The sequence below is a fragment of the Lathyrus oleraceus genome, chromosome 4 (genome assembly GCF_024323335.1).
Source record: "Lathyrus oleraceus cultivar Zhongwan6 chromosome 4, CAAS_Psat_ZW6_1.0, whole genome shotgun sequence".
NCBI lineage: Eukaryota > Viridiplantae > Streptophyta > Magnoliopsida > Fabales > Fabaceae > Lathyrus > Lathyrus oleraceus.
Genome location: NC_066582.1, coordinates 99,134,413 through 99,146,203, shown reverse-complemented (window position 1 = coordinate 99,146,203; position 11,791 = coordinate 99,134,413). Strand labels below are relative to the sequence as shown.

Genomic DNA, 11,791 nt, shown 5'->3' with positions numbered 1-11,791 from the left:
CAATTGATGAGCCACTTAATTTTCAAATTCCATTCGTACTATTTTTTAATTAGTTTATAGACTAAATTTTACTAGAGATGATGTGGTGACGTTAGGAGCTTGTTACTCATCTCAATATGAAACAAAATTAGGGCAAGTTAGTCACATCGCTGAGTTCAATAACCGGTGTAAAGTCGCGTATCAAGGAGGATTGAGGAACATGCTCCCATAGCCAACCGAAGTTTAGCCAAAGAACCATGGTTAGTAATATCTATGCTGACAGTAGTAAGTAGGAAACTGAGGCAAAGCCAAAAATATGTAGAGTTTGATAACCCATTAAGAGTACAGTACACTGAATGAAACTATGGAAGAATACTTTCCACATTTCACTTGAAAAAAGTACAACCAACAAACAAGAAAAAATAAACTACTAACGATGTTAAGAGTTCAAGGGTCCAAGTTGGGCGTAACAAAATTGTTGGAATATTGGGTACCAGCAATGAGCCAGAGACCCATCCAGCTACAAGAGCTCCAAACCTACAATTGTTCAATGCAGGAAAATTAATTGTTAATAACAAAAATCAAGCGAAAAACATAAGTTGAAGCAAGTTGTGACACTTACCCAATAATGAATGCTCTAGCCAGACTCTTGGTCTTTTCGTTAAGGAAGTATATGCAAGCAGCCAAAGAGATTGCCACCTATAGCAAAAGAATTGGCATTTTCAATATGCAAATATTCAGGCACATGGTGACAAGGAGTGGCAGAGTGAGAGAGCAATAAATTTGTTAAAATATGTCCTCTTGCGTAACTCCAACAATACATGAAACTTAAGATTAAATAGTTCAAACTTTAGATGGAATAATTTTCAAGTGGCATTATTGCAATTTCTTATATAGTTTTATTTTCAAGAGTTGTGCATTTAATTATACACCGTGTAACAATAAATAATAAAAGAAACTCAAAGCAAACCTGAAAAGCAGGTCCAGTTTCAGCAGAATTCATAATGCTCCAGCCACCCATGAAGGCAAAGAGAAATAATCTTCTGAGGATAATTTCAGTTGGTGGAAATTCAACAATGTTTAGCACGTTCTTAATCCATGGTGGGGACTCCTCTACTTTCTTCTTCAACTTGCTTTTCAAATTAATTTTTGTTTTCCTTCTCTGTATGAAACTAGCCATCAATATTTTTTCAAAAGCAGCTTCTATTGATTCTACACTCCTCTCATGTCCAGCATATTGTTGCAACAGAAAATTTCTTGACCCCCAAATCTCTTCTTCAGAAGCATCACGGCTTACCCCAAGGCGTCGAAAGGGATCCCAAACACTGACTCGGGGGAATTTTGGGACATTACCTGTAGAAAAGGGTGCATGTGTGCACAGATAAATTCATCAATTCCATAAGTTGGAAAATTGAAATAGAGAAGTGTAACTATACAGTAGAAACACAGACTTTATGATTTTATATGAATCATGAAGCAATGATCCAAAAGTCATGTTAAAGCCAAAGATAGATAAATTCATCAATTCCATAAGTTGGAAAATAGAAATAGAGAAGAGTAGCTATGTAGTAGAAACACAGACTTTATGATTTTATATGAACCATGAAGCAATGATCCAAAAGTCATGTTAAAGCCAAAGATATTTCAAAGTTCAAATCACCCAACAAGCTACAAGGAAAGGACATAAAATTAGTAAATGCAATGTTGTATTTGAGATTAAATGCTCAAATATAAGATCTGAATTTTTTATATGGCCATTACTATAGACATCAAATCAAAAAGATCAAACCCTTCTTCAACAGAGACAGTTGAGCGTTAGCTCCAACTAAACTCAGAGAATGAAACTACAATCCTGATTTTTCAGTTGTTCACAACCACTCTCCCTATTGGATGGACTATTATACTGCCCCCTGTTGCCTCCCCATTAACCTTATATAGTCGATGTTGCTATTCTCTGTTCCCTGAAATCCTGCCCTGCTTAGTTTGGCCTTTTGCAACTTTAAGTACTCAATTCCCCTCCCCAAAAAACATAACCTACAGACATACTAATCAAAGCCTCTTTTGCTTCTTGGCATGCAATATGAAATGTTTAGGGAATAATGCTGAATGTTTTATAAATGAAGATAAAAGTCTAGGCAATCAAAATTTCCATATGTATGATAATTAAAACAAGGAAAATATCACTGTCAACTAAAACATTTAAACGCCCAAGGTTGAGGGATACTACTAGTTATATCCTCAAGGGGGAGATTCCGGAGAAGGGAGGGTGAGCAAACGGAGCTTGACTAAGCCATAAAATTCAGAAGCTTGTCAATGGTGGATAGCAAATTTTTTGTCATACAAATGCGGTTGCAACCTAAGGCGCTGCCATGGTAGGTGGTGCTTCACAAATATGCCATGACGACTACTTAACAGCACTGGTGATAGAAATGTGGGGGAAGATTGGGCCAATCATTGGTGGATGAGGGGACTAGGCCCAATGTGTAGAGAAATTACCGTAGGAAATGTTGCAAGGGAGGAAAAGAAGCTAAAATGACAGGGAACGTGGTTATGGAATGAGAAGTTAGTTATATAATGGGGAAGGGAGAGATAGAGATTGGGGTATAAAATAACTTTTGTTATAGAAAGAGTGTTCATCAAGATATTCTTGGTGAGGGAAGCCACTTGGCTATGGGCCTGATACAATATCCTTCTGTCAGATTTTTCTTACTAAATCTGTAATTGTTCATCAGGTAGAGGTACAATTCACAGAGACTATTCATCATTTGTTGTCACTATTCTATCAACTGACTTGAGCAGCCGAGTTATGGGAAAATAACCTAAAGGATAAACAAGTGTTATTAGCGTATTAAGGAAATAGTGATATTTGTGTACAATATATACCGAATAAATAGGGCTTCAAAAGAATTGGTGCAATGTGACATGATAACTTGGAAACTGATTACATGGAGATGTGGAATTAATCATAAATAGCAAACCATAAGAATGGTTGTTTGTTACATCTCGGCATGTTTTTACTAAGAAAACAATTTCACCGCTTCATTGCCATTTTAATAATGAATCATTTCGAAGAAAAAATGTTAAACACAGTATAAAAAGCTCCAACATGGCTCATTTAAGCCTCCAGGCTACGGTGTGTTGTTTTAGTTATATGAATAAACTTGAATAGCTATTGCCTATCAGTGTGCTACAGCCTAGTAGCTTATTACAAACACAGGTTGGTGATTTCCACCTTACCCTCAAATGGTACAGCAACAGCAGAGACAAGACTCTGGCCTCTGGCTACAAACGTTCAAGATAGACCTTGCTTCCATTTATTACCAAGGAAAACCTTTACTGTTTGCTTGCAACTAGTGCAAAACTAAAAACCAATGCATTTTAAACAAAATCTCTCTGTTTTAGATGCAATTCCACTATTAAATAGAAGCGATGAAGCAATGAAACCATAATAATAGCATGCAAGAAACTCTAGGAGGGAAATTGCAACATAAACCGGCACTCTGTGAACCCATAGGATAGAAGCATCATTATATAGTTTTGAGTTTCGACCAACTCATTTGTGGGGGGAGGAGTGGTATAAGAAAAACTCTAGACGAACTCATTAAGAGAGAGTTTCAAATATAAATGGTCTATCTTTGAGTTTAATACATGATAGGGAATTATGACATCTTCTGATTCTTGTAACCAAGCCAACCTAAAGGGATAAGACTTTTTGTTATTATTGTTGTGAAGGTTGTAAATAACCGTGGCAGTCACATAAAAGCTTTTGCAATTTTAAAGGGGTTGCAACATTGATTGTTGTCGTTGCAGTGTGAATTAACCTCAATTTGCTTTTTATCACAAAAATGGTGAATCCCTATTACGGTTTTGTCGCGGCCACGACCTTTTTGCGGAGACGGACCTTACCAATACTGCTTAATTGTTCATTCATACACAGGAATATGCACAATCAGTTACTAATCTTCAATTTCATCGATTACTCAGCCAAGTAGCAATATTCAAACATTCACATAAATTCAAAGATAAAACACGTAAACCATACCTCCATAAGGCGTGTCCACCGCGCATCTAGTACGAAACGAAACATCAGAATTTGTTGTTGGTTTCCGCGTAATTTCCCGGAGGGGCCTGGAGAAAGCCAAGTTCGTTAAGATAAATGGAAATAAAAAACAAATTACGAATCCGGAACCAGTAAAATGAAAAGCAAATTAGTGATTAATCTGAAAATTGAAGCTAATTGAAGAAGTATGGAGAAACGGAGAGAGGGAGTACAGTTTCTTGGCGAGGAAAGCGGTGGCGAAATTGGGAGATGAAAGTGAAAGAGACACCATATTGAGCGTTGTTTATTGAGATGAAAAGAGTGAATTCGAGAAGAGTTTCGAAACCCTAATTGAAAAGCATATTCACCGTCGCCGGGAAATGGAACGCCTTCGTTTCGTTCTGCAAGAGGGAGGAGGGAACAACGATAACAGATTACGTGTTTATTTTAGTGTAACTCGGTTCCACCGCTAGAGTACGCACCCGTGTGCAAAGTGCATACTCCTGCTACATACTACCCATTTTTAAAGTATTCTTATGCGATTTTTTTTACTTAAATTAAGACCATTTTAAAAATGTTTTAGTTATATGTGGTAACAATGTTTAAATATTTTACACGATTTCAATTCATTATAATCGTTAAAAAATTTAAAATATTGACTTTAATTTTAACTATTTTAAAACAATACAATATGCATTGCATGTAAAGCAATTAAAAATTTTTCAAAAATAAAAAAAAATGGGTAAGACACTTATAATCTAGTGTTGGCCGACCTCTCATAGGAAAGTTCAATTTTGCTCATTACATAAATATTCTCTTTAGAGCATAAAGATATATGATTCTTTCATAATTTATTTTATCCCCTTTTATTTAAAATTGATTTAGAGATTGAAGTATTAACTTTATATGTCTAACCGCATTTAAGCATTTTGGACCACCACATCAAGGATCTGCACTAATAATTATGGTTTCATAATAGAATAATGGTGTCGTCGGTGGAAATCGACTATTGCTTCCTACAAATTTTCATAATTAGATTTCTCCTAATTTACTCAGATCTCCTCATATTCAAATCTATGTCGCTTCGTCCAATACGCTAACATGGAAACAATCTTAAAATTCTCCATACTCAGTTCTTCTTTAACTTTCACCAAAAACACGATCGATGAAGATCCGTTCAAACAAACAGAGTCTCCTTCTCTAGGATATGGTGAATCCACGTCCTTAAGTAAGAAGCAGATAAATGATAGATCAATCATAGGTTCAAGGTCACGAAAAAGTAGACAAAATTTCTAATATTACTCTTCCATTGATCATCACTTCTACGATCAATAATCATTGTGTATTTTTTCTTTTACTTTTGAACTTTTGATCACTCGAAGAAAACAAATGACATACGCTAACATTTTATTCGCAAATCGAACTAAATGGTTTCTGTTGAATACAACAGATGTGAGGGGTGATAATACTTTCCCCTCGATAATCGACTCCTGAACTCGAATTTGGTTGCGATGACCATTTTATTTTTATTTTAAGGGTTTTATCGATATTTCTCTTTCCTTTTGGAATAAATAAAGTTAGGTGGGGACTCTGCTATCATCCCGAGCGTGCGAGCGCTCATGGTCATTTTTCACGTTGCGACACTTACGTAACCATATTTTATAGGGATTCATTGTTCTTGACTATGAATCAGTTGGTGAATAACTATTGCGCTTGGTTACACCTTATACTTTTTGACCGATCTCCACTTCATCTCTCACTGAGTCATCTGCTCTTGCTTCCCACTATCATGGTCGTGGTGGACGTAAATAGGATATGATGGCCAATACCATGGTATTCGTTGTAACTATTACACTTGCTACAGTCATATTGAAGTTGAATGTCATATAAAGGAAAGGGGATAACAACGACAACTGAGGGTCGTTGTTATTGCTCAACTGACCACCACCAAAGATATTTACTATTCTGACCACTGATTATAATGAGTTCATTCAGTTCAAAGCATCCCATCAGTCATCATATTCTACCGTCGTTGCTCGGTCTGGTAATCTTGTAGCCTTTGTCTCTACATCCTCCTCCCTCGGTCCATGGGTACTTGACTTTAGTGTCTATGATCATTTGATTGGTAATAAATCTTTTTTTGTCTCACTTGTCTTATTTCGATTCTTTTTCTTTTGTCACTGTGGCGGATGACTCTAAAATTAAAGTTCAAGGTCTTTGTCAGGCACACCCACTTCCAAAATTATCTTTAGATTATGTGTTTTACATTCCTGATTGCCTTTTCAATCTAATATTTGCTAACAAGCTTACGTGTACCCTTGATTTTTTAATTCTTATATTGATACTATTTTTATGTCCAAGATCGACGTATAAGAGGAACGATTAGAACAAGGAGTGAGTTTAGAGGATTATATCATATATCACTGTTGGTGTCACGTGCTTCTATTGCTTCTCAAAATCTTACATATCGATGTTTGGGTCATCATAGCCTTAATAAAACGTGTCTTTTAGTTCCTATTTTTTCTAAGCTTTCGTCATTTGAGTGTCAGATGTGTTAGTTAGGAAAAATACGTGTCACACTTATGGCCAACGAGTAAATAGAAGTGGTGTGTCACCTTTTTCTCTAGTTCATTCTAATATTTGAGGTTCTAATTGTTTCAAGTCAACTTTAGATTATTATTACTTTGTAAATTTCATCTATGATTTTTCCCTATGTAATTGACTATTTTTAATGAAAAATCATTAAGATGTTTTCCATATATTCCAAGAATTTTTTTTTCATAATTAAAAACCAGTTTGGCATTTCCATTAAAATTATATGCATTGATAATGCTCGTGAATATACGTCATCTCAGTTTTAATCTTTTTTAACATCACATGGGATTATTCATCAATCATCATATGCTCACACACCAAAATAAAACGATGTCGCTGAATGGAAGAATCTTCATTTAGTCAAAACCGCACAGACTCTTTTACTTCACCATAATGTCCATTTTCATTTTGTCGTGATTCTCTTCTTATAGTTTGTCACATTATCAACCGAATGCCTTCTTCGGTCCTTCAAGATGAGATTCCATAATCTATCATGAACTCACAATATTATATCTACCTTATTCCTCTTTGTTTCTTTGGTTGCACATGTTTTGTCCATGACCTTAGTCCAGGTAAAGACAAACTTTCTACCAAATATCTCAAATGTATTTTTCTAGGATACTCACGTATACAAAAAGGATCTCGTTGTTTTTGTCTACAACTTCAACAATATAGTGTTTCCTTTAATGTCAGATTCTTTGAAACTTCCCCATTTTTCTCTACCTCTGTGTCACATGATGAGAATAGTGATTCAGATGTTCAAGAGACCCCTTCTATCATCCTTGCAACATTACAGCCCCTACACCTCCATTGCGTGTCTACCAGCGCCGAACACACCGTCCATCATAAGTAAGATATGATATTGATCCCCCAACACCATCTCCTTCTCCAACTTCTCCTTCAGTTATGTCACATGCACCTGAACTTCCAATAGCATCACGAAAAGTATTTGATCCCACCATCCTAATCTTAAACATGTTTGTGTTTTAAACTATGATAGTTTATCTACTTCCTATGTTTCTTTTATTTCTCCTTTGGACTATGTGTTTATCTCTAAATCTATAGGTGAAGTTATAATTGATCTCAATTGGTGTAACACGATGGTAGAAGAAATGAATGCATTACATTTAAATAACACTTGGGACATTGTCTCTTCACCTCTAGAAAAAACTAAAGTGAGATGTCGATGGGTTTATACAATGAAAGTTGGACTAGGTGGTTATATTAATCATTTTAAAGGCATTCGAGTAGCTAAAGGCTACACACGCATATTTGGTCTCTATTATGGTAACATTTTTTCTCTGGTGGCCAAAAATTAGTTCAGTTCTCCTCTTCCTTGTGATGGATGCCATTCATCATTGACTACTTCATCAGTTGGACATTAGAAATTCCTCTTTGCATGGAGAGTTGGAGGAAAAGTTTACATGGATCAACCTTCGGGTTTTACTATTTCTGGAAATTGTAGACTTGTTTGTCAGCTTCCTCGTTCCCTTTATGGGTTGAAATAATCCTCACTTGCTTAGTTTGGTCGCTTCAGCTCTGCCTTCAGACTGTTTTGTATGACTTCATGTGAAGCATATCACTTTGCTTTCTTCTTTCATTCCTCCATCGGTCGGTGTATCTTTCTTGTGGTATATGTTGATGACATTGTTATCACTGGAGACGACCCAAATGGTATCCATCGACTCAAAAATCATCTTTTAAAATTTTTTTAGACAAAAGACTTAGGTCCACTTAGATGCTTCCTAAGCATTAAAATTTCTTAGCCCTTATCAGGAATTTTAATAAACCAACGCAAGTATGCATTAAACATCATAAGTGAAACTAGTATGCTTGATTGTCGTCCTATTGATACTCCTATGGATCCCAACCTCAAGCTTTTTCCAGGTTAGAGGACTACTACAAAAAGTGCTTTTAACGTCGGACGCGAAATGCATTTTACCTCGGTTGCAGTAGTGAGGTAACAAAGGGCGTCATGAAAAGTTGCCACTTATCATCTATGTGATTTAAAAATTGAGGGGTAATATTATATGCACATGTGTTCGAACCTTAGCAGCAACACTTTTATTATTTTCAAAACTAGAGTATCTTATATCTCAGTTTATCTTGAAAACCGAGGGGTAAGATTTTTTTATTTAAAATTGTTACATTGTTTACCCAGAATATTACATTGTTTATATAGAATATTAAAATAAAAAAATCAAATTCCCTAGAGATATAGATAAAAATCAAATTCCCTAGAGATCTTGATAAAAATCAAATTCCCTGAAGATCTAGATTTTAGCTCTTTGAATTATTGAATCTTGGGAAAGATCAAATGTTGGATGCAAGATTATTCTCTACGGATCTTACATGCATTTGATTCTGAAGCAAAATAAAATAAGGGTTAGATAAATAAAATCAATATTCAAATATATAATTTTGTACTCAAATAAATATTTAAGAAAACAAACCTTAAACTCAAGTAATTTTCTCCTCTTGCAATCCATCTTAGAGAACTTTTTCAAACGTCTTAATCTTTCAAGCGTTTCATGTTCCATATAGGTTAGATTTTCAATATTCAACATGCTTTTATAATGGATGTCCCTTAGGTTTCACGCAGATCATTAATGCATATTCTTGAGCACTGATAAAAATTAAATAGACGACAAAGATTTGTTTAAGGGCATTGAATATGGTAAAAAATGATTAATTATCCCCTTGGTCACGAAGAAAACTAAGGTGAATAAGAAATTTTTTTAATTACATTATTTACACATAATATTAAAAATATATTGTAAAATTTGTTTCCCAATGAGAATTTTTATTTTCCATGCCCATATCCCATGCAAGATGCTAGAGATTTGTTTCTCAGTGAGAATTTTTATTTTCTGCGCTTACAATCCATCCTAGAAATATTTAGTAGCAACTTATGATCAAATAGACGGCTGTGAATATCTCTTCCAACAAATATGTAGGATAAAATGATGTTCAATGAATATCTCTTTAGGACGGTTACATATAAGTTAGTCTTAGTGTAAAATTTATTTAACGGGTATTTTTATAGTAAAATATGACTATTAAACACCTCGGTTATAATTTTTTTTTTAAATTACATTATTTACACATAATATTAAAATATATTGTTTACAACAAATCTTCGGTGATATCCAAATTTTGTTGCATATCCTTTAAAATATATTTTTTTTGAAATAAGAATTATTTTCTGCACTTGCAATTTATCAATTGGGTACTCTTCAAAGGTTGAACTCCCTTCTTTAACGGAGGGTTATTCCAAAAATACAAGAATGCTGCTTACGAGTTTGGGGCGACTTCATATTAGTAAGGATTAGGATAAAATATGTTTCACGAGTGCTTTTATAGTAAAATCTTATTATTTATGCCTCAATTAAATAGAAAATTAAAGGGTTAGAATATTTTGTTTACAATTATAAACAAATAAAAATAGTAAAAAGTGTTATGAAAAACCAAAGGAATATATGATTTTTTATTTTTTTAAATAATAAAAAATAGTGCAGCTTGACTTTATACCTCAGTTTTCTATTATTCGAGGTGAAAGTTTCGTTATGAAAAACGTTATTTGTTGTAGTGGGGGAGCCATCAAAACAAACACGAAGATATCGACGTCTTGTGGATAGAATAAATCATCTTACAACCATCAGACCAGATATTACATTTGCAGTGAGCATTGTGGGTCAATTTATGAACGCTCATTGTGATAGTCATTGTGATGCAGTTATTCAAATTCTTAGATATATAAATAATGCACCATGAAGAGGACTATTATATGAATATAAGAGTGATGTTATAATCACTTATAATTCAGATGCCGATTAGGTCGGATCACCGTCGGATAGGAGATTCACTTCTTGATCTTGTGTTCTTATTGGAGAAAATATGATCTCATGTAGAAGAAAGAAACAAAATGTAGTTGCATTATCTAGTACTGAAGTTGAATACCGTGTTATGGCAGCAGTCTCAAAGGAGCTTGCATGACTTACAAATTTGCTCTTAGAGCTTAGACCGGGAGATCTTCATGCCAAAAAACTCATATGTGACAATCAAGAAACACTCCACATTGCATCCAACACGATTTTTTATGAACGAACCAAACACGTAGAAATAGATTGTCATTATGTAAGAGACAAAGTACTTTCAGAAGAAATAACCATATATTTTGTCAAGTCTGAAGACCAATCAGTTTATATGTTCACTAAGTTTCTCAAGGGTTCTCGAGTGAATTATATTTGTAATAAACTCGACTCATATAACATATATGATCCGACTTTAGGGAAATTGTTAAAAATTTGTTAGGATCAATTAGTATGATTAGCTTTAATATTGCATAAATTGTAATGATTACATTATCTATTGCGTACAATCCACATGCATATAAATATACACTAGTGTGATATCATTTGATACACAATTACATCCAGAAATATACTTTCAATACCCACAAAGAACATCTTATTGATATTTCAAATTTGCCATATCTCTCACAAGATTAAATTTTCTTATCCATTTCTTTTCATTCACATACATTGTATTTGTAAATCATTAGACAACTTGATTTTATAAATCTTGTTTTTCCTCAATCCAGTAAAGAGGATATAGCCATCTTTTTTTATTTATAGCTCTATAAAACATTTGATTAAATAGTCTATTATAACCTTTCTCTCTTAATTGACTTATACTCTTTAATTGACTTATACTCTCGTTGTTTATGCATGAGTCCTTTAACTAATAAAACATTATTCATAAAAGGAATTGAACTCTTGCCTATTGTAGCTGAACCTATGGTTTTTCTCTTTTGGTTTCCTCTAACACCGAGGTTGTTTTCATCCTTTGTTTGAGACTTTAGAATATGTGATTTTTCCGTCATGTATCACAAGCATTCATTATCCAATTACTAAGATTGTAATTTCTACCTTCTTGTTAAACACATCTCAGATGTGACATCTGTAGTATATATAATTTTTTCTTTATACTCACATTTGTTGGCTTATCTTAAGTTAGTTCTACGAGGTGTCTTGTTTTTCCATAATTTTAGTATATGATAAGTCTTCTTATTATGTCTTCCCTTCAAACAATAGGAGCATATTGCAGTAGAATCACGAGCATTTATAATTGTCATCATCATCGTCTTTTGTGTCATCTAGAGTCTGGAATGTTGAA

The 11,791-nt window shown here is 34.0% G+C and overlaps 1 protein-coding gene across 1 annotated transcript; it reads right to left on the bottom strand.

Moving 5' to 3' along the window:
• Nucleotides 1-283: 283 nt before the first annotated feature.
• LOC127073677 (protein CHAPERONE-LIKE PROTEIN OF POR1, chloroplastic) lies at nt 284-4,520 on the bottom strand. The gene is made up of 5 exons (XM_051014854.1): nt 4,252-4,520; nt 4,022-4,107; nt 950-1,332; nt 602-678; nt 284-516 (listed from the first exon to the last, which is right to left on the bottom strand). The coding sequence occupies exons 1-5, from the start codon at nt 4,308-4,310 to the stop codon at nt 366-368; spliced, it is 756 nt and encodes a 251-aa protein (XP_050870811.1). The 5' UTR covers nt 4,311-4,520; the 3' UTR covers nt 284-365.
• Between the last annotated feature and the right edge of the window lie 7,271 nt (nt 4,521-11,791).

Excerpts from the sequence above, each read along its gene's own strand:
- LOC127073677 (XM_051014854.1), bottom strand. The coding sequence starts at position 4,310 with ATGGTGTCTCTTTCACTTTCATCTCCCAATTTCGCCACCGCTTTCCTC. Across the intron at positions 1,333-4,021 it reads GGTGGACACGCCTTATGGAG|GTAATGTCCCAAAATTCCCC; the intron begins GTATGGTTTACG and ends CCTTTTCTACAG. Across the intron at positions 679-949 it reads AAACTGGACCTGCTTTTCAG|GTGGCAATCTCTTTGGCTGC; the intron begins GTTTGCTTTGAG and ends CTTTTGCTATAG.